The sequence below is a fragment of the Podarcis raffonei genome, chromosome 15 (assembly GCF_027172205.1).
Source record: "Podarcis raffonei isolate rPodRaf1 chromosome 15, rPodRaf1.pri, whole genome shotgun sequence".
Lineage (NCBI taxonomy): Eukaryota > Metazoa > Chordata > Lepidosauria > Squamata > Lacertidae > Podarcis > Podarcis raffonei.
The window spans coordinates 1,150,297-1,172,435 of NC_070616.1; the positions used below are offsets into that span (position 1 = coordinate 1,150,297).

The 22,139-nt window shown below is 51.6% G+C and overlaps 1 protein-coding gene across 3 annotated transcripts in view; it reads left to right on the forward strand.

The window, feature by feature from the left end:
• Positions 1-22,139, forward strand: part of NEK8 (NIMA related kinase 8) — a 53,605-nt gene that overhangs the window by 8,901 nt on the left and 22,565 nt on the right. For 2 of the 3 annotated variants that reach the window (XM_053367214.1, XM_053367211.1), the window contains exons 3-15: positions 3,637-3,869; positions 5,757-5,888; positions 6,940-7,148; positions 8,693-8,772; positions 9,269-9,450; positions 10,350-10,500; positions 11,248-11,324; positions 13,124-13,241; positions 13,768-13,918; positions 14,292-14,455; positions 14,700-14,858; positions 14,976-15,134; positions 17,705-18,150. In XM_053367214.1, coding sequence (XP_053223189.1) covers positions 3,637-3,869; positions 5,757-5,888; positions 6,940-7,148; positions 8,693-8,772; positions 9,269-9,450; positions 10,350-10,500; positions 11,248-11,324; positions 13,124-13,241; positions 13,768-13,918; positions 14,292-14,455; positions 14,700-14,858; positions 14,976-15,134; positions 17,705-17,763 — 1,874 coding nt within the window. In that variant the 3' untranslated portion in view covers positions 17,764-18,150. Of the gene's footprint in view, positions 1-3,636; positions 3,870-5,756; positions 5,889-6,939; positions 7,149-8,692; positions 8,773-9,268; positions 9,451-10,349; positions 10,501-11,247; positions 11,325-13,123; positions 13,242-13,767; positions 13,919-14,291; positions 14,456-14,699; positions 14,859-14,975; positions 15,135-17,704; positions 18,151-19,748; positions 19,936-22,139 lie in introns of those variants that run through there. The other variant, XM_053367212.1, reaches the window with a different exon arrangement.

Here is a 22,139-nt window from a genome sequence, read left to right on the forward strand (position 1 = left end):
CGCCTCCGCCGTCCAAACGAATTTCTTCTTGCTGCTTAGACAGTCCGTGATGGGAGCCGTTAAGTGGGCAAAGTTCTTGATGAATTTACGGTAAAAGTTCCCAAACCCTAAGAACCTTTGCACATCTTTTTTCGTTTTCGGTGTCTTCCATTCCAGCACCGCCTGGACCTTGCCTGGATCCATGGCTAATCCCTTATCTGATAAGCGGTACCCCAGGAATTCCACCTCCTTGGTGTGAAACTGACACTTCTCCAATTTCACCCACAGCTGGTTTGCTTGCAGCTGGCTCAGCACTTCCCTGACATCCTTTACATGCTGCTCCTCATTCTCTGAATATATCAGCACGTCATCGAGGAAGGCCACGCAATTCTTGTAGAGCAAAGGTCCCAGGACATGGTTCATGAGCGATTGAAAACAGGCGGAGCCTGATTGCAATCCGAATGGCATAACGAGATATTCAAAAGCCCCCAAAGGGGTGAACATGGTGGTTTTCCATTCATCCCCTTTCTTTATTCGTATCAGGTTGTATGCCCCTCTCAGGTCCAGTTTCGTGAATATCTTTCCCTTCCTCACCCTGGTCAAAATGTCATCAATCCTGGGCATGGGGAAAGTCACTGGTTCTGACACGGCATTTAGCCGCCGGTAGTCCACTACAAGCCTGGGTTTATCCGTGTTTTTTTTGTCCACAAAAAACACTGGGCTCCCCCCCACCGCTCTGGACTCTCTGATGAAGCCCCTCTTCAGGTTTTTATCAATAAACTCCCTTAACTCCTGCATTTCCCTGTCTGACATGGCATACAGCTTGCCCACGGGGAGCTGGGCCCCAGGGACCAGGTTAATTTGGCAGTCAAAGTCTCTATGCGGTGGTAGTTTATCTGCTTCCCTTTCGCTGAAGACCTTGCTCAGGTCAGCGTATTGTTTGGGCACCTTCCCTTTGTCCGCCACTTCCGTCCCTGCTAGAAAGGCTTTTGCCCCTTCTGGCACCTTTCCCTCTCTGCAGTGTTCCAGGCAATGTGCTGACCCAAAGGAGACCACTCTCTGATGCCAGCCCACTAGCGGGTCATGCAACGCTAGCCAGCTCATTCCCAAAATGACGGGAGCCCCTCCCAGGGTGGCCACATTGAACGCTATCCTTTCGGTGTGCCTGGCCACCCTCATAACCATTGGGACGGTCTGTAGGCTAACTTCTCCTCCCAACAGCTCCCTCCCATCGATCGTGGTCACCTGCAGGGGGTTGCTTAAAGGGAGTGTCTGTATCTGGTGTTCAGCTGCAAACTCCTTACTCATAAAATTACAGGAGCTGCCTGAGTCCAACAGCGCCTTTGTCTTTAGTGGGTATCCGTTTGCCAGCTCTAGCAACACCTCTATTACTAGGGCTGGTCTTGGAGGTTCCGGGGTGGGCACTTTTACTGCTCCTTGGCCTGGCTGCAGTGCCCTGACGGTGGCAGCCAGGCATTGGCTTTTACTGGCTCCTGGACTCCCTCCTCCTTCCCCCCAACAGCTCCCGCCATCCCTTGCCATTCCTTTCTTTGCGGGCAGACTCTGGCAAAGTGACCTGGCTGCTGGCAGAGATAACATTTCTTGGCGCTCTTTCCCTCCTTCTTTCTCCCTTCACTGGGATTTGAAACTGCGCGCGCGCGCGCTGTTCCAACTTCCATCGGCTCTCCTGGCGGGAAACTCGGCTCTGGAATCTCTGGAATGCGGAAATCCCTCCAACGCTCTCCTTTCCCCTCCCGCTTCTTCAAGGCTCTTGCCTCCTGGCGCGCTCCAATGGTCAGCGCTGATTTGGTCAGCTGGTCCATAGACTCCGCCCTGGGCGCCCGGGAAAGTTCGTCTTTCACCGCCGAAGAAAGCCCCTCTTCAAAGAGCATTTGAATGGGTTCCGCCGATAGGTCCCATCCCAATTTATGTATCAACATTGTAAACTCAGTCCAGTACTCACGCACCGATCGGCTACCCTGTTTGCAAGCCATCAATTGTCTGCGCACCAGTCCCTGTTCAATCTCGCTGGAAAACATCAAATCCATGGCGCGAAAAAACTTCCTCGTGTCCTTCAGCATTTCACTATTCCCTGCCATCAGGGGTCTAACCCAGTCTCTCGCCCCCCCTTCGAGATGGCCAATCACAAACGCCACTCGCGATGCCTCGTCGGGAAAGTCGTTAAACTGCAGTTCAAGAGCATACTGCATCTCTGTCCTAAAGGCTTGGTAGTTCCTGGGGTCCCCCCCAAACTTCTGCACCAATCCTGGCATCTTTCTTGCTAGTGTAGCGCCTTTTGCCTTTTCTGCATCCTGCGCCCTCCTTTCTTCTAGCCTCGCCGTTTGCAGTGCTAGCTGGACTTCCAACACCCTGTACCTTTCTTCCAGGCTTGGACCCTCCAGCTCCTCCTGCTCCCCCGGCTCCGGCTGGGTTGCTCATGATGCCTCTCTGCACAAGCTGCTTTCAGGGACTGTCCGATTGCTGTGATGGGATGGTGAGCTGCTTGTGCGTAAAATCCTAGTCCCTCAGAGTTTGGCTAAGTCCACAAACCTCTGTCTGTGACGGAGCTCCTTAAGCATGGCTCCATCAGTCGCTCGTTGAATCGGACAGTGGGCGTTTACGGAACTTCTTCCAGCATAAAAGCTCCTTAACGGAAACGCGTCTTCTGGACTCTCGGCGTGACAGTTTCCGGCGAGGAGTGGGTGTCCCTACAGGAGGTCCTGAAACCTCCCCACTATTTTCGCTCGAAGTGTCTCTGAGCCCTCCCTCCGACTCACTTTCCCTTGGAACTCCACTTCTCCCCCTGCTGGTCCCCTCCTCAGCTGAATGGTCTCTCTCACCCTCCGTGAGCCCTTTCACCTCCTGCGTCTCAGATGGCAGTTCCCTGACAGCCAATCAGATAGCAGATTCACTTCCACCCGGAGTTGGATTGGGTGGCTCCTGCGGACCAATCAGACTGCTACATTCTGGATCTTATTGTTCTAGGACCAATCAGACTGCTGCATTCTGGATCCTATAGTTCTAGGACCAATCAGACTGCTGCATTCTGGATCCTATAGTTCTAGGACCAATCAGACTGCTGCATTTTGGATCCTATTCAACTCAGTACATAACAGCCTTGTAGGGAAGTTGATAACACAGTCAAGTTCAAAACCGTAACAATTAATTGCACGTTTATTCAAAATTCAATTAAAACTACAGTGGTACCTCGGGTTACATACGCTTCAGGTTAAATACGCTTCAGGTTACAGACTCCGCTAACCCAGAAATAGTACCTTGGGTTAAGAACTTTGCTTCAGGATGAGAACAGAAATTGTGTTCCGGCGGTGTGGCAGCAGCAGGAGGCCCCATTAGCTAAAGTGGCGCTTCAGGTTAAGAACAGTTTCATGTTAAGAACAGACCTCTGGAATGAATTAAGTACTTAACCCGAGGTACCACTGTATATAGGAACTATTCAGAATATATATAGGAACTATTCAGTTTAATTCAACAAAATGGATGAACTTGATTCAATGATACCAGCTTTTCAAAGAAAGTCTGGTAGTTGTTTTCACTTCCTGTGCCCACCTGCCACCCCCTTGGCTCTTAGCAGCCCCCTCGCTAATCCCACCACGGCCCAGGGATTATGCTGGCCTCTCTCTGCTTGCTCCCTGCCAGGTGGGACGCTGGCTGAGTTCATCCACAAGAGGGGCAACTCCCTCCTAGACGAGGAAACCATCCTCCACTTCTTTGTCCAGATCCTCCTGGCCCTCCACCACGTCCACGCCAAGCAGATCCTCCACCGGGACCTCAAGACTCAGAACATCCTCCTGGACAAGCACCACATGATCGTCAAGATTGGGGACTTTGGCATCTCCAAGATCCTCAGTAGCAAGAGCAAAGCTTACACGGTGAGAACAACTGATAGCAACTCCTGGTGACCATGTCCCTCCCCCTGCGATTGGCCGGTAATTTGAAGCCTCTGGACTGGCCAGGTTTGGCGTCAGTCACAGGGCAGCCAATGTGCTACTGCACCATGACAGGGCCTTCTTAGCGGTGGGTCCCTGTTTGTGGAATGCTCTCCCTCATGAGGTCATTTGGTATTATTATTGGATTAATTTCTTTGGTTTCTTACTCGCCCTTCACTGCATGGTCCTGGGGTTTAAAACAAATTGTGTTATGAAAAATTCGGGAGGAATTTTAAAGAACAATCATTCTAACAGGCACTGAATGGGTGAAAGAGACTTTCCTAGCAGCATTGAAATTATTAGCTGTGAGGATATTTGATTGTTTATAAATTCTTTTAGATAAGTTTTTATTATTTCTTATGGGGATGTGTGTGCGCGTGTGGATTTGTTTATTTGCTGTTTTGTCATTTGCCCAACTTGGGATCTTTTGGGAACAGACCTTTTAATAAATGAATGAATATAGATTAGCCGGAAGTTAGCTTGAGGCACCAGGATCTCTATGAGCAGGGAGGCCTGCTGTCATCTCACACTGTGAGGGTCCTGAATGTGGATATGGATCTTGGGGTGGGAGAAACTGATCCTGTCTCTGGATAGAGGGGCTTTTTGCCCCTCCCTCCCCCCCAAAAAAGAAAGAAAGAGTGTTGTACAGAACTGGAAAAATACAATCCTCCTACTGTAACGTATTGGTTAGTAAAGGTAAAGGGACCCCTGACCGTTAGCTCCAGTTGTGACCGATTCTGGGGTTGCGGCACTCATCTCGCTTTATTGGCCAAGGGAGCCGGCATACAGCTTCCGGGTCATGTGGCCAGCATGACTAAGCCGCTTCTGGCGAACCAGAGCAGCGCACGGAAATACCATTTACCTTCCCGCCAGAGCGGTACCTATTTATCTACTTGCACTTTGGTGTGCTTTCGAACCGCTAGGTTGGCAGGAGCAGGGACTGAGCAACGGGAGCTCACCCCATCACGGGGATTCGAACCACCGACCTTCTGATTGGCAAGCCCAAGGCTCTGTGGTTTAACCCACAGCACCACCCGCGTCCCCATAATGTATTGGTTAAGGAAAACTTAATGATAAAGTTTATTTTAAGGGTAAATCTCACACATCAGAAAAAATAATCAAGAGAACAAAATGGATTGAAAAGTGGGCCCTATTCTTACATTTCTGGAATGACACTGTAAATGATTATATCTTTTAAATTTATTCTCAGCACAATCAGATTTTTTGTTAAAGGATTCCCGTCACACACGTCGCGTTCTTTTTTCCCTGTTTCTATTTCATTCATTCATTTTCTTCTTGGGGAACAAGGATATTTGATATATACCGTATTTTCCGGCGTATAAGACAACTGGGCGTATAAGACGACCCCCCAACTTTTCCAGTTAAAATATAGAGTTTGGGATATACTCGCTGTATAAGACTACCCCTCTTCTAACGCACACCAAATAAAAATTTAAAAAACCAGTCTCCAGTCCAGCTCGGAAATCCGCTCCACTTCCCAGTGGCTGGGGGCTTCTGGGGCCAATTTTCAAGCATATTTCTGCTTCATCTAGAGAGCTTGGTGTCCTCCGATTTAATTTGCTATCGTTTTATCCTTTGGTGGGGAGTTGCTGCAGGAGCTGCTGCTGTAGCTGGCGTATAACACAACCCCCGACTTTTGAGAAGATTTTCCTGGGTTAAAAAGTAGTCTTATACGCCAGAAAATACAGTAACAGATTTGGCATTGTAATATTAGAAGGTTAATAGCATTATTCAAGAAAGAAGAGAAAGTAATACCCACCCCTTCACCTTTGCTCTGGGCCTCATTCGCACATCCATGTTGCTTCCTAGGTGGTGGGCACTCCCTGCTACATCTCCCCGGAGCTCTGTGAGGGCAAGCCTTACAACCAGAAGAGTGACATCTGGGCTCTGGGCTGTGTGCTCTACGAGCTGGCCAGCCTGAAGAGGGCTTTTGAGGCCGCGGTAAGGAGACACCTTCAAAATCTGGTTGGAGTGGAGGGCTGGCCAGTCTCTGTGTCCTGAACGCCCTGTCTGCTCAGCCTCGGTCCCATAAACAATTGTGTCGAGGTCTGTGCAGTGGTCCAGCATCCTGTCTCCGAGAGGGGACAGCTTCATGCCTCTAGGAAGCTGGTCCCCTGGCCAAAAGACTGCTTGACGGCCAGGTCAGATAAACCGGCCCTCAGTTTAGTCCTGTGGTTCCCAGGCATTTTGAGGCCACTGCCCCCATGGTTCCCTAAATTATTCCCCAGTGCACCCCACCCTACCCTATAAAAAAGGATTGTTCAGAATACTGGTTTGCGGTATGAGGAAGATATTGCAAGAACATTCAAAACAGCAACAATTAATTACATGTTTATTCAAAATCCAATTATAATTATTTAGTTTCGGAACTGATGAACTTGATCCGTTGATACCAGATACTGCATGGAAAAATTGGGCTCATTCTTACTGACAAAACCATAAGGATGAAGGAGGTTTATAGTATAAAATTTTTAATATATAAGTTACACACAAACCTTCACCTATCACAGATGTGCTATAACTAGTTTATTAAGAAAATCAATATATGTTACCAATAATTGGCTATCTTGTGACTTGTGGCAAACAGACGTGACCCAAAGAAATAGCTTTGAGAGTGATAAAAGCAGTAAACCTTTGAATACAAAGCAAGGAAGGTGTTTCGCTCTAGGCTCCAGCCTGGTCAATCGGAAATAAGTGATCAGCCTGCCTTGAGGGCCCCGCCTCCAGTGCCCCCCTTGCCTCTGAGGGCCCCCCAGGGAATCTCCCTCCCCTGGGAGCAGCATCACCCACTTTGAGAACCACTGGTCTAGTCAACGATTTCACAAACGTCCCCTCACCATCTTCCTTCCTTCCTTTTTCTCAAGCTAAAGAGCGTCTCCTTTATGTGCCCTGCCTTGCTGGGTTGGCGCTGGCCGCTCCTTGCCTATTACTGTATGGCAAGGCGGCATTCCATGCCTTCTCTCCTAACTGTCCTGCCATCATTCACACACAGAACCTGCCCGCCTTGGTCCTGAAGATCATGAGTGGGACTTTCGCCCCCATCTCGGACCGCTACAGCCCCGAACTGCGCCAGCTGATCCTCAGCCTGCTCAACCTGGACCCCTCCAAGCGGCCCCAGCTCAACGAGATCATGGCGGAGGCCATCTGCGCCCGGCCCCTCCTCAACCTCTACACCGACGTCGGCAGTGTCAGGATGAGGAGGCAAGTCCTGGGCCCATGTGGTGGCGCTGACGCCCCCTCCTCCAGGAACACTCAGCTCATGGGCCCACTTAGCTCAGTAGGGCTTGCACTGGCTGGCAGCAGTGACTCCCTGGGCTCCCAGGCAGGGGATGTTCCTAGTCACAGTATTATAGAATTGTAGCATTGGAAGGGACCACGAGGGTCATCTAGTCCAACCCCCTGCCATGTAGGAATCCTTTTGCCCAAAACCCTGAGACTGAGTCTCATCCTATACCAGCTGAGCTATCCTTACCTGGAGGTGCCACCGAGGATCAAGCCCAGGGCTTTGAAAGAAGGGCCTTTGCTGTAGAGCTGTAAAGTAAGATTCTAGTCCTCATGGTTCCAGACGAAGAGCATAAGAGCCTGCTGGATCAGGCCAGTGGTCCATCTGGCCCAGCATCCTGTTCTCAAGCAGATGCCCTAATGAGAAGGCCACAAGCAGGACATGAGCGCAAGAGCCCTCTCCCCTCCCTTGGTTTCCAGCAGCTGGGATTCAGAAGCATGGCTGCTTCAGAGCCATCATGGCTGGTGCCCATTGATAGCCTTCCGCTGTATGAATTTGTCCTCTTTTAAGGCATCCAAATTGTTGGCCATACCTGCAGGAGGGAGTTCCATCCTTTAGCCATGCACTGCATGAAGAACCATGGAATCATAATATCGTAGAGTTGGAAGGGAACCCCAGGGTCCTCTAGTCCAACCCCTTGCAATGCAGGAATCTCAGCTATAGCATCAGTTGCAGGTGGTCATCCAACCTCTGCTTAAAAACTCCTCCAAGGAAGGAGGGTCTTTCAGAGGGAATCCATTCCACCTCAAACAGCTCTTACTGTTAGAAAGTTCTTCCTGATGTTGAGTTGGAATCTCATTTGTTGTAAGTTGAAGCCGTTAGTTCAAGTCCTACCCTCTAGAGCAGGCATAGGCAAACTCCGGCCCTCCAGATGTTTGGGACTACAATTCCCATCATCCCTGACCACTGGTCCTGTTAGCTAGGGATGATGGGAGTTGTAGTCCCAAACATCTGGAGGGCTGGAGTTTGCCTATGCCTGCTCTAGAGCAGGAGAAAAGAAGCTTGCTCCCTCTTCCATTTGACAGCCCTTTAGATATTTGAAAATGGCTCTCAGTGTCTCCTCTTTTCCAGGCTAAACATCCCCAACTCCCTCCACCGTTCCTCTTAAGACTCTGTTTCCAGACCCTTGATCATCCTGGTCGCCCTCCTCTGCACACCTTCCAGCTTATCAACATCCTTCAACAGAAGTCCCTTCCGTTTTCCTTTTAGAAATAGGAATACAGGAAGCTGCCTTAGTCTAAGTCAGCCCATTGCCCTGTTTAGCTCAGCATTGTCTGCACTGAGTCACAGATCTCCAAGGTTTTAAGACAGGAATCTTCCCGGGCCTTACCCAGAGATGCTGCCACTGGGCCTTAGACCTGGGGCCTTCTGCATGCCAAGCAGATCCTCTGCCTCTGAGCTGCAGCCCTTCCCTGCCACCGCTGTCTGAGAGAAGCTCATCCTCTTTCTCCCCCCCCCCCAGGCCCGAGAAGCCGCTGGCCGCTGTGCCACCAGTGACCCACGGCAGGGTGGGAGCAGGAGCCGTCGGCCCTAGAGCCAGAGGTAAGGTGGGAGGCCTTTGGAAGAGGACTGCACACTCTTTATTGGGGGGGGGGACATTGCCTGGGGTCCTTCCCCAGTGGCCCAGAGGGCACAACCGGGGTGGAGTGTGTGTGAAGGCTTTAGTTTGGGGTACCACAGCTGACAAGGGCATGTATGGTCAATGCATCCTTCCGATATTGAAAGTTATCTTTTAATTGATTTTAAAATGCTGTGTTACTTTTATTGTTGTTAGCCGCTCTGAGCCTGGGGAGGGCGGGTTATAAATAATTTTTTTTTTTTTATTATTATTATTATTATTATTATTATTATTATTATTATCTACTGTTATTTTCTGTCCTGCTGGATCAGGCCAATGGCCCACCCAGTCCAGTATCCTCTTCTCACGGATAACAATGGCCTTCCACACCACCAACCTCCCCTTTCCTGAGTCTGGGGGTTCCCCACTTCCCCCGCCCCCCAGGTCCACTAACTCACAGGGCTTTTCTCTTGGACCCAGGCTCCAGAGCCGGCTCGGCGAGGCCAGGCATCCCCCCCGCCCCATCTTCCGTCTACACCTGGGGGGGCGGGATCACCCTCCCTCTGCGCCTGCCCATGCTGAACACCGAAGTGGTGCAGGTCTCCACCGGAAGGACCCAGAAGGCGGGCGTGACCAAATCTGGGCGGCTGATCCTGTGGGAGGTGAGAGGGCAAGGAGGGGTCCCACAGGTTCGTGGGTGGGTGAGGAGCCCCTCGCTACCCGCCTCCCAGCTCTGGGGATCATGGAAAGCAGGAAGGCAGGCTGACTGAGAATCTCTAAATATGCCTTACATTAGACCAGCTTGTTCTTCTGCTTGAAACTCCTGGGCCCTGTGTTTCGTTGTACAGTACGATTACATCTTATGCACAGTTAACCTGAGCAATGTCAACCTTGTGTGGTTGAAATCTAGCCAGTTAAAGATAAAGGGACCCCTGACCGTTAGGACCAGTCACAGACAACTCTGGGGTTGTGGCGCTCATCTCGTTTTACTGGCCAAGGGAGCCGGCGTACAGCTTCTGAGTCATGTGGCCAGCATGACTAAGCTGCTTCTGGCGAACCAGAGCAGTGCATGGAAACGCCGTTTACCTTCCCGCTGGAGCGGTACCTATTTATCTACTTGCACTCTGATGTGCTTTGGAACTGCTAGGTTGGCAGGAGCAGGGACCGAGCAACGGGAGCTCATCCCATCGCAGGGATCTGAACCACCGACCTTCTGATCAGCAAGCCCTAGGCAACCCTCTAGCCAGTTAAGGTTGCATAAATAAAATTCATGCTAGGCCCCTGGGGCTCATACATGCCTGGTGGCAATGTCTCCTGGCCTGTATTCTCTTGCTGTTAGCCCCAGATGTTCCCCTCCCCCAGGGCGGGTTGTGGCAGCCAGGACACTTCAGTGCGTTCTGCACATGCACAAGCATCTCTGCTTGCTTTGGATGCTGCGTCTCTGAGCCCTGACCCTGTTGCCACCAGCCGCCATTCAAACTAGGCCCAGTTTGCTCCGATGGACCCGGGCAGGAATGTAACACGCCCTCTTCCTGCTGTTTTCTTTCTCTCTCTCCACCAGCCGCCCCCACTTGGCACGGCGGGGGGGCCCTCGCTCCCCGGGGCCACTGAGCAGCTGCAGCCCCAGTTTGTCTGCCGCTTCCTGGAGGGCCAGTCCGGGGTGACCATCAAGCTTGTGGCCTGTGGGGACCTTTTCACCACCTGCCTGACAGGTACAACAAAGACAAGCTAAGGGGGCTGTCAGGGCACAGGAGAGGACTGCCTCTCCTGGTCTGCCCCGTGGAGGACCTTAAGGTCCACAAATGACAACATTTTGGAGGTCCCAAGTCACAAGGTGGTTAGATTGGTCTCAACTAGGGCCAGGGCCTTTTCAGTGCTGGCCCCAACTTGGTGGAATGCTCTGTCACAAGAGACTAGGGCCCTGTGGGACTTGACATCTTTCCGCAGGGCCTGCAAGACAGAGCTGTTCTGCCTGGCCTTTGGTTTGGACTCAGTCTGATCCTTGTGTTTCCCTCACCTTTATGGTTTTGACTTTTAAAATGAGGCTTCATTTTAAATTGCATTTTAACCTGTATTTTAAATTGTTCTTTTTCTTTTACTTTTTTCTTATTATGTTTTTACTGAAATTTTATTGGTGTTAGTCACCTTGAGCCCAGCTCTGGCCGGGGAGGGTGGGGTATAAATAAAATTAATTATTATTATTATTATTATTATTATTATTATTATTATTGTTGTTGTTATTATTATTATTATTTTCCTGCTTGTCAGTGGAGGGCAGCAGTTGTGTAAGGGATGGTTGCACAGGGATCTGGCCCCACCATTATTTCTGTTTGGGGATTGCATGCATTCACACTCACTGCCCCCTTGATCATGAGGAAGCGAAGGTGTTTCGTTTTTCCTTCCTTCCTTTGGCACGCTCTGCTCTGGACTGTGCTGACAGCTCTCCTTTCCCCCTGCAGACCGAGGGATTGTCCTGACCTTTGGCAGCGGCAGCAGTGGGTGCCTGGGGCACGAGACCTTCACAGACGTCACCCAGGTTGGCCACGGCTCAATTCCTGAGCATCGTTAGGCTGGTGGGCTGGTTTGGCCACTTTCCCCAGATTCCCTGGAGGCCAGAATTCCTCCCTGTGGCTGCTGCTGTACCCTGATCACAAGAACAGGAGCTGGGTCTGGCTGCTGGGTCTGGCCCTAGGGGACCCATCTAGCCCAGCCTCCTGTTCTCACAGCACTCAGCCACATTCCCCCAAAGGGAAGCGCGCAAGCAGGGCATGGCCACAAGAGCCTTCTCCCCTCCGGGGGTTCCAGCAACTGGTGCTCAGAAGCATCTATTGCCACCAACCTTGGAGACATCCAGGGAAACTGAACACTGGAAGGTTGAAGGCAGATAGAAGAAAGTCATTTACGTGGCGCATAGTTAAACTTTGAAACTCCTGCAGGTGGCAGGGGTGCCCGCCAAGGGTGGAGGAGAGGGCTGTCGATGGCTACTCGACACAATGGCTGTTCTATGTTGTTCTGCCTGGCCTTTGGCTTGGAATCAACTTGATCCCCTTCCCCTCTTTCCTTTCTCCTTTCTCCTTCAGTGATGGAACTCCTATTTGGGGACTTCCCTGGCTTTTTTCTGGCCCACGTAGGACCAGTCTGGATAGTTGGCCTTGGTGAAGAGTTGACCTTTTTCATCCCCAAAAAGTTTTTTATTTGAGTTTCTACTGAAGGGAGGCTGCATTTTAATGTGCTTTAATCTTGTTTTTAAGTTGTATTTTAATCAATTGTTTTTATACCTGGTGTTGAGCCCGGTCTTGGCTGGGGAGGGCGGGGTATAAATAAAAATTATTATTATTATTATCATCATCATCATCATCATCATCATTATGCTACTGAGTGCCAGTTGCTGGAAGCCCCAGAAAGGGAGAGGCATCTGGTTGGCGGCTGTGAGAAGAAAATGGGTTCTTGATAAGGGTTCCTCAAGAAAGACCTCGTTCTGTTTAGAATGATGCCGCATAGGGAAATGTTCCCTGATACCAAGATGAGGGATTCTATGGACTGCAGCTAGAGAGATTTGATAAGAATAATGATCTGTTGTGACCTTGACGGAAGCGTACAATAGATGAGCCTTCTTGTGTTTTGGCTCATCTTCCTCTTTTTTCTTTTTCCCCTTTTTTTCTTTTTTCTTTTCTTTTCCTCCTCCTCCTCCTTCACTTTTCCTTTTCCTTTTTTCTTTCCCATAATGGCTTATGTTCTATACCATGTACTTTGATATTTTTTGTAGTTTTTTAGCTTTTTTCATCATCATTATTATTATTAAGGATTTTTCTTTTGTAATTTTGGTTATTTATATTTATCTGTATTTGTTTAAAGCACAATAAAAGTATTTTTAAAAAAAGAAGAAGAGAATGCTGGACTGACCCCTGGCCTGATCCAGCCGGCTCTTCTTAGGACAGAGCACAGCCCTCCTGGCAACTAGCCATCATTATCCGTCTCCTCGATGAATTTCCCCAAAACCCATGAATTTTAAACCCATCCTATTTTGTGGCCATCCCTGCCTCCCGCGGGAGCAAGTTCCTTAGTGTGCCATTCCATAGTTTTAAGGACAGAATGAAGGCAGGATAGAAACACGTTGAACTGATGGTTTTATTGCCTGGCGTACAAGGGTTTCCTTTCTGGGAGGCGGCAATGCTTCCCCGGCAAATTTGGCTGCAGGTCCGCCAGCTGGGGATGCGGGTGGGGGTGGCTTGTGCAGTTGTGGGGCAGGAAGAAAGGGGCTGGGTGGGTGGGGAGAGAGAGGGAGGACTTGTGGGGGGAGACTGCTTGAACAGTTGCTGCCTTCCCCCTCTGCAGCCCAAGATTGTGGAGGCCCTGCTGGGCTACGAGATCACGCACGTGGCCTGCGGGGCGTCGCACGTCCTGGCTGTTTCCAATGAAGGGGAGATCTTTGCGTGGGGCAGAGGGGACAATGGTGAGTGGCGTTGGCGCACTGGGTTGGTGGGGCTGCCTGTTCTCTTGGCTCCCTTTCATCCTGAGAGATCTGCATTGGCTCCCAGTACGTTTCCAAGCACAATTCAAAGTGTTGGTGCTGACCTTTAAAGTCCTAAACGGCCTCGGTCCTGTATACCTAAAGGAGCGTCTCCATCTCCATCGTCCAGCCCGAACACTGAGGTCCAGCACCGAGGGCCTTCTGGCAGTTCCTTCATTGCGAAAAGCCAAGTTACAGGGAACCAGGCAGAGGGCCTTCTCGGTGGTGGCGCCCACCCTGTGGAACGCCCTCCCTTCAGATGTGAAGGAAATAAGCAGCTATCTTCTCTTTAAAAGACATCTGAAGGCAGCCCTGTTTAGGGAAGTTTTTAATATTTGATGCTGTATTGTTTGTAACACTCGACTGGAAGCCGCCCAGAGTGGCTGGGGAAATTCATTATTATTATAATAATTATAAAATATTATCATCATCATCATCATCACCTCCCACCCCTTCCCTCTCTCCCCAGGGCGCTTGGGGCTGGGGACCCAGGAGTCCCACAACTCCCCGCAGCAGGTCTCCATCCCACCAGACCACGAAGCACAGAAAGTTCTCTGCGGTATCGACGCCTCCATGATTCTGACGGGAAGGAACCAGATCCTGGCCTGTGGGAGCAACAGGTAGGGCGGGGGGACCGTGTCGTGGTGGTGGTGGGGTCACAGGAGTATCGGGGAGGGAGGGTAGTGAAACAAATGCCATAAAGCAGAAGGTCCGATCCTGCTGACCTGGCCAGAGTGGGAAGCCAGGCCTGCAGGCAGGGCCAAACCAGAGGCTTCATATCAACAGCTACTTCCAGGGCCTGACACAGCTCACTCCTGTTCCTTCCTGGCCAAGAGCTGAATCTGGATTGGGGCAAGGAAAGTCTGGTTGGATCCTGTGTTTTGCTAGGCCAGAGTCTCCCAAATCCAGAGGAGGCAGAGTTTTGCAAACAGAGGGTGGTTCTGCAGCTTGGCCCTCCCTTGACCTCCCCTCCCCTCCCCCCCTCCCCTCCAGGTATAACAAACTAGGCCTGGACAGGATCTTGCCCCAGGGGGAGCCCCTCGCCACCGACCAGGTGGAGGAAGCCCTTGTCTTCAGCTGCGCCTGCTCAGCCCCCTTGAGCGAAGAGGCCATTGTGTGGGCTGACATTGGAACGGCTCACTCAGCAGTCGTCACGGGTGAGCATCGGGTGAAGACACCTCGCTTGGGGGGTGGCGGCAGCCAGCTGGGACGATGCCGGCATTCTGGTGGGGCACGTTGGCTGGAGGTTCTTCTAGGGTGCCTCTGAGCATGTGCAGAGTCTTCAATTCGCCCTTGAGTAATTGCAGCCCGCCGGGCAAAGTCAGGGTGAAGGCTCAGAAATCACCCAGGAGCAGGAAGGAGTCGCACTATTCCCTGCCCTTCTGCCTTTTCTGTTGCCAGCCACGGGCCAGTGCTACACTGTGGGCAGCAATCAACACGGACAGCTGGGCCCCATCCCTTGCCGTGCCAGCCGCACCCCCTACCTGGTGGAGGGGCTCCAGACTGTCCGAGTCACCATGGTGGGCTGTGGCGACGCCTTCACCACTGTTGTGGGAGCAGGTGAGCTGATGGGGTGGAGCGGGGTTTGGGGCTTGGTTTCCGGTGCAGTGGGCCCCGAGGGGGTCTGGCCTGGCCTCCCCGTCACCATAACCTGCTGCGGACGTCCTCTCTCCCCAGATGGCGAGGTGTACACCTGGGGGAAAAGTGCCAGGGGGCGCCTGGGGCGGAAGGATGAAGAGCCCCGGAGCCCTCGTCCCGTGCAGCTGGGAGAGACTCACCCCAGCCTCGTGGCCTCCGTCTCCTGCTGCCACGGAAGCACCCTGCTGGCCGTGAAACGTAAGTGTGTCTGCGAAGGGCGCACAGGTGGAAGAAGGTGTCCTTTTCCATTTGCACGGCATTCACAAGGTGCGACGCTGCTTCCGTTCCGCTGCAGTCCGCCTCCCGCCAAAAGCACCGTGGTTTGTCCCATTGTGGGAAAGTTCTGTAAGTTCCATTGCTGAGAGATTGATTGTTAAACCACTCTGGGAATTGTAGCTCTGGAGCCCCAAACAGCTCTCAGTCAGCTCTCAGTTTCAGCCAAGGTAAAGCCTGAAGCTTCTTGAATGTCAGTGAACGTCATAGCAGAGTGGAGATTTGAACCCGGGTCTCCCCAGTCCTGGTCCGACACCCTTAATTACTAGGGCCACATTCAGGCCATACAGTTGAAGCATTGTGATACCACTTTAAGCAGTCATGACTACCCCCGAAAGAATTCTGGGAGCTGTAGTCGGTTGAGGGTACTGAGTTGTTAGAATACCCAGAGTTCCCTGGGAAAGAGGAATTGGTTATTAAAACCACTCTGGGAATCTTAGCTCTGTGAGGGGAACGGGGTGGGTTTCGGGGATTCTCCTACTGATTCTCTGCACTGAGAACAGACTACACTTCCCAGCATCCTTTGGGGAAAGCCGCAACCGTCTAAAGCCGCATCGTAGCCCTTCCAGTGCATGGTGTGAATGTGACTGTTCATTTCAACACAAAGCAAACACCTTGCAAACAGGGATAAAAACACAATCGGTTACGGTTCATTTGTATTTGCTGGGAATATTTCCCTTCAGGGCCAGTGAGGAATAAGCGAGCACAAGCCGTCTCTGCTCCCATCCCTGTTTGCGTCTGACTCTTCCAGTGCCCCTCGTGTGGGGCTTCTGGGCGAGGGTGCATTTCGGCCCGGGAGGCGGGTACCCGAGAGGCCCTCACGCTTCCTTGCTGCAGCTTCGCTTGCTGCCAGCTGGAGAGTTGAGTCAGAGGCACGGGCCACGTCCCTCCCTCCTCTGGTACCTGCCACAGTCCTGCCCACGTGGAGCCGTGGCGGCGGCAGCAGTGAGCCAGCTGGCAGTGGGGCTGGTGAGCGGAGGAGGAAGGAGATTCAGAAGGGGCTCAGCGGAGCGCTCTGGCCCACACCCTCTCTGGCAAGGAAGGCTTTCTAGGAAGATCCTGATGGGCCTCTCGGTGGCTGCCAGCCTTGATGGAGGCTCCACTCTGCCACGCTGCTTCTGAATACCAAGGGCTGGAAACCGCAGGAGGGAGAAGCGCTCTTGTGCTCAGATCCTGCTTGCTGGTTTCCCACAGGATTCCGGTTGGCCACTGGGGAAACAGGATGCTGGACTTCCGTTGGACGGCCATCTGTCTTGGATGCTTTCATTGAGATTCCTGCATTGCAGGGGGTTGGACTAGATGGCCTTTGGGGGTACCTTCCAACTCCACGATTCTATCATTCTGTGGTGCTATGACTATGTGGTTCCCCATTGGCCTAACCCAGCAGGCTCTTTTGTGCTTATAATTCATGGAGGATAAGGCTTTCAGTGGCTACCAGAAGAGAAGAAGAAAAGTTTGGATTTGATATCCCGCTTTATCACTCCCCGAAGGAGTCTCAAAGCGGCTAACATTCTCCTTTCCCTTCCTCCCCCACAACAAACACTCTGTGAGGTGAGTGGGGCTGAGAGATTTGAAAGAAGTGTGACTGGCCCAAGGTCACCCAGCAGCTGCATGTGGAGGAGCGGGGATGCGAACCTGGTTCACCAGATTACGAGTCCACCGCTCTTAACCACTACACCACACTACACTACACCACTACCAGCCACTTCCACCGTCGGAGGCAGCGGTGCTTCTAAATCCTTGATGATGGAGACCACAGGAGGGGGAAGTGTGGCTCTTGTGCTCGAATCCTGCTTGCGGGTTTCCCTTTGGGGGCACCCGGCTTGCCACGGGGAGAACAGGAGGCTGGACTAAACGGGCTCCCTTTGGCCAGTGGCGGAGTAGGAGTGGGCGTGCTCAAATGGCACATGCGCCCTGCAGCCGGGGGCGGAGCAAGACGCTCAGGGGGGCGTAGTGAGCTGCCCATGGCGGGCATTTGGTGTGCCACCTGCCCGCAACTCCCAAGCCTCCCCCAAGCTGTCAGAACGAAGGGGGAAGGGGGGAATGTCGCCAGCAAAGCAGCGCAGCTCCCTGCCTTACCCCTACGGCTTGGGGTAGGCTTGGGAGTCGCGGGTGGGTGGTGTGCCAAATGTCACCCCCCTTGGTGAGGGCACCTGGAGAGATCCGCCCCCACCGCCCCCCTTCCTACACCCCTGCCTTTGGTCTGATCCTGCAGGTGCCGATGTTCTTACATTGTCTCTCGGCTGCAAAAGGCAATGGCACCTCATATAGCCAAGAAGCCAGCGGTCCATGAATGGAGGGGCAGTGAGAAGGCTGGGAAGCCTGCCCAGTAACTCGGACGTTGCTTGCAAGGGGGGTGAAGATGGCTGGGAGTGAAAAGGAAGGCCAGGCGGGGGGAAGGGGGGAGAGAGAGAAAGCAAACCCCCCATTCCACAAAGAACCCTTTAGCCCCAGTTCCAGGGACAAAGCCCCTCTGTCTTTGATTCCCCCCCAAGGCTCGTGCCAACCACTGTCCTTGTGCCAGGCTAATTTCCGATGCCTCGGATGCGAGTGATGTGCCTCACTTCAGAAAGTTGGAAGAGGACCCGGAAAAGGCAACCGAAAGGATCAAGGGGAGGGAGGCAGAGACTCCCCTGTGAAGGAAGGCTGCAGCGTTACAGACTTTTTAGTTGAGAGAAAAGGCAAGTGAGAGGCAAAACGATAGGAGTTCATAAAATTACTCACAGCATGGAGAAAGTGGATGGGCAAACATTTTTTTCCCTCTCTCGTAACATGAGCTCTCACTCATAGGCGTCCAATGAAACTGGAAGATTCAGGGCAGACCACAGAAAGTCTGCATGGTTAAACTGTGGAACTCCCTGCCACAGGAGGCAGGGACGGCCACTGGTTGGAGTGGCTTTAAAAGAGGATCAGACAAATTCGTGGAGGATTATCGGTGGCTGGGCTGGATCTGAGAATCCTCCGGAAAAACACGTGCCCAAGGATTAAGGCCTTCTGGGAAATGATCTATAATGAAATTAAGAAGGTGCTTAAGTGTACCTTTCACAAAAAACCAGAGGCTTTTCTCCTGGGCATGGTAGGCCAATTGGTGTCAAAGAAAGATAGGATGTTTTTTATGTATGCTACAACAGCAGCGAGAGTTTTACTAGCAAAGTATTGGAAGACACAAGAACTACCCACACTGGAAGAGTGGCAGACGAAAGTGATCGACTACATGGGACTAGCAGAGATGACGAGCAGAATCCGTGACCAAGGGAAAGAGACGGCGGAAGAAGATTGGAAGAAATTTAAACTTTATCTTAAAAATATTTGCAAAATTACTGAGTGTTAAAATGTCATGGGTAAAGCATAACAGATTTGCAGCGTTAAATGATTGGATAAGAGGAAAGAAAGAGGTTAAAGAAAGGAATTAATTATAATTTGGATCAGGGGTTGCTGGAAAAAAAGTTTAAAATAGAGATGCAGAAAAGGGGGGCATGGGGAAGTCGCTGAAATTGGGTACATGAAAAAATCTATGAAATTATACATGTTTATATGTTTGTTTGTTTGTGTTTGTCCTTTGTATTGTTTTATATTATATGTGGAAAAACCAATAAAAAAATTTATATAAAAAAAAAAAGAATCCTCCGGAAAAACAATCTCTCAAAGGACCTGTTGATGGCATTTTACCATTGTACTGCGGAGAGTGTATTAACTTATGGTCTGTGTGTGTGGTTTGGGAGCTGCACAGTCAGGGGAAAAACAATGCTGTCCAGGGTTATAAAGACTGCGGAGAGAATAATCAGGTGCGCTCTTCCCACCTTGGATCAAATCTACGCTTCCAGGTGCCATAAGAAAGCTGCAGAGATAGCGCAGGACAGTGCGCACCCCGGAAATGATCTCTTTCAGCTCCTGCCTTCTGGAAGAAGGTCCAGGGTTATAAAGACTAGGACTAGCCACCTGAGAAACAGTTTCTACCCAAATGCGATTTTGGTTTGAAATGCAATGTAAGGAGTCCCTATGGGAGTATATTGTATTTAAAAATGGGGTATCAGAGTTTTTAGGGGGCTAACCAGGTTGGGATAGCTGGGATAGCAGGCTTGTTGGTTTTTGAAGGTCTTATGTAGATTTTTTCAATTTCATTGTTCCGTATGGGGCAATGACAATAAAGATTATCGTATAATCTTTTTTAAAAAAATAATATTTATTAACAGTTTAAAGGGTATAAAAGAAAGAAAAATAATTCAACAAAACAATACAATACAAGATTATCGTATAATCGTCTCATCACACCTGGAGGCAGCAAGGCTTTCAGATACCAGTTTCTGGAAACCACAGATGGGGGGGGGGCTGTCCTTGTGCTCAATTGCTGCTCGCGGACTTCCCAGAAGTGGCACCTGGTAGTTCCCTGGGAGAAGAGGATGCTGGGTAGATGGGCCATGGGCCTGATCCAGCAGGCTCTCTTTATGTTCTTATGTTAAAAGGGAGGAGGGAGGACCAAATCTATAACTCTCCCACCCTCAAGATTGACTCTGGGCGTCTTTGTCTCTTGTGTTTCAGCTGCGGCAGAGGAACCCAGTCCTCACTGAGGAGAAACCAGAGGGCCCCGCCGCCCCCTCCTTTTGCAGACACCCCTCTGGCAGGCCTTTCCCCCTCTGGCCCACGTGGCGGCCTGTTTTGGACCTTCAACGCGGAGTGCCTGGCCAAACTCAGCCCGAGAGAACTCAGCCCCTGCCTGCAGGCCCAGGTACCTGGCGGGCACCCTCTTCCTCCCCAGGGCCTTGCCCCAAACAGGGGGATCCAGCTCCATAGGCGTTATTGGGCAGCCACCCCCCAGGAGGGAGCAGTGCATGCTGGGAAGCTGTGCCCCTTCTCTGCACGCAGCTGAGCCATCTCTCTCTCTGTGCCTCTTCTCCAGCGTGACTTGGCTGGGGGGCAAGGAAGTGGGCCCTGGGTTTATTTTTACTGCTCTCCCTCTTGAGCTGACTCAGAGGCTGTGCTGCGTGGGATCTTGCATGCCCAGGTGGCTGGGGGGGGGGCGAGCTGAACGCCGCTTGTCACAGCCCCAGGCGCTCTCGGGGAATGAGTCAATGCCAGGCTTCTTCAGAGGCACTGAAAGCCTCTCTCTCTTTTCTCCCCCACCCTCCTTTCCCCCTCGTCTCCTGCTTTCCAAGGCCTGACCTTGATTCAAGTTGCTGCCTTTGCTCTGCCCAAGGGGGGGCCTGGAGCCTCCCATCCTCTTAGGAAAGGTGAAAGGAGCTTGGGAGAACAGGAGATGGAAGCGGCGGGTGGGAGAGCCATCCTCAAATAATGGGAGAATCATAGAATTGCGGGACGCGGGTGGCGCTGTGGGTTAAACCACAGAGCCTAGGACTTGCCAATCAGAAGGTCGGCGGTTCGATTCCCCGCCATGGAGTGAGCTCCCGTTGCTCGGTCCCTGCTCCTGCCAACCTAGCAGTTTGAAAGCATGGCAAAGTGCAAGTAGATAAATAGGTACCACTCCAGCGGGAAGGTAAACGGCATTTCTCTGCGCTCCTCTGGTTCGCCAGAAGCGGCTTAGTCCTGCTGGCCACATGACCCGGAAGCTGTACGCCGGCTCCCTCAGCCAAGAAAGCGAGAGATGAGTGCCGCAACCCCAGAGTCGGCCACGACTGGACCTAATGGTCAGGGGTCCCTTTACCTTTACCATAGAATTGCAGAGGTGCCAGGGACCCCAAAGGCCATCCATTCCAACCCCCTGCAATGCAGGAACAGAGCTACCGAATCCCCGACACGTGGCTGTTTAAAACCCCCCATGAAGGAGAGTCTGCCACCTTCCAAAGGAGTCTGTGGATGATGGAGGGGAATACATTTTTCTGTTGATCTGCCCTGGGCCCCACACAAAGCTCAGCAGGGGTTGCTGGGTGAGACTATTTCGGATACCAGCAGAGGGGCGGGTGCAAAGGGCGAGGTCCGGGAGAGGGCAGAGGCTGACCTTTGCGTCACTCTGCAGCTGTGCGTGTTTTCGGAGGGTTCGCTGGCCTATTTTCTGTTTCCAGTGCCTGGAGCTGACACAGAGCCGTCTTGCCCGTGTTCAGCCGCACACCTGTTTGCTTGAATTTATGAAAGGAAAGGAATGCGTGCCTTCAGCATGCCGACTTTGCATACTTAGATTCCTGGCGAAATGTCTGCAGCCCTGGTCGCTTGGCTGGCAGAACAGCCTTTGCCAACCTAGAATTGTAAAGTTGGGTGGGACCCCCAAAGGTCCTCTAGTCCAACCCCCTGCAAGACAGGAATCTCAACTAGATCATACATGGAAGGTGGCCATCCAGCCTCAAGGCAAGCCCATTTCCAAAGGTGTCCACTCCATGATCGAACAGTTTTCTCCACCTAACGTTTTGTCAGAAACCTGGCACCCTCCCAATGTTTTGGTCTACAAATTCCCACCAGCCCCCTGCCAGCCGAGCTCACTTTTTGCACGAGGGGTTGCCAATATTTGACTGCAGCCCATGGCCCCAGGGAAGTTTTTAATGTTTGACATTTTATTGTACAGTACTTTTATATTTTGCTGTGTTATGGAAATTATGGGGGGGGCACATCTTTAAAGTTGTTCAGTGTTACAAATATTATGTCTGAATGTATCCTTTCAACTTGACAGCTCAGGGAAGTTACCTAGCTTTAAAAATAATATAAAATCAACTCCTTGGTCTACAGCTATTTGCTCCGGTTGGTGGCTGGACTCCTTCCTTTATTCCACAGGGACCCGGGGGCTCTGTCCGACGAGCTAGGTGACTGAGCAGCCTCACACCCAGATTTTTCCGTAACAGCTCCCACACCGTAGCTGTGGCCCTGCTTAAGGCAATGAGGCCGGGTGGCCCTATCTCAGGGGTTCCTTAGCTGTGATAGCTACATCGCAGGGGGCTGGGCTGGATCAGACCCAGCCTTGGGTCGGACTACAAGTCCCATCATCCC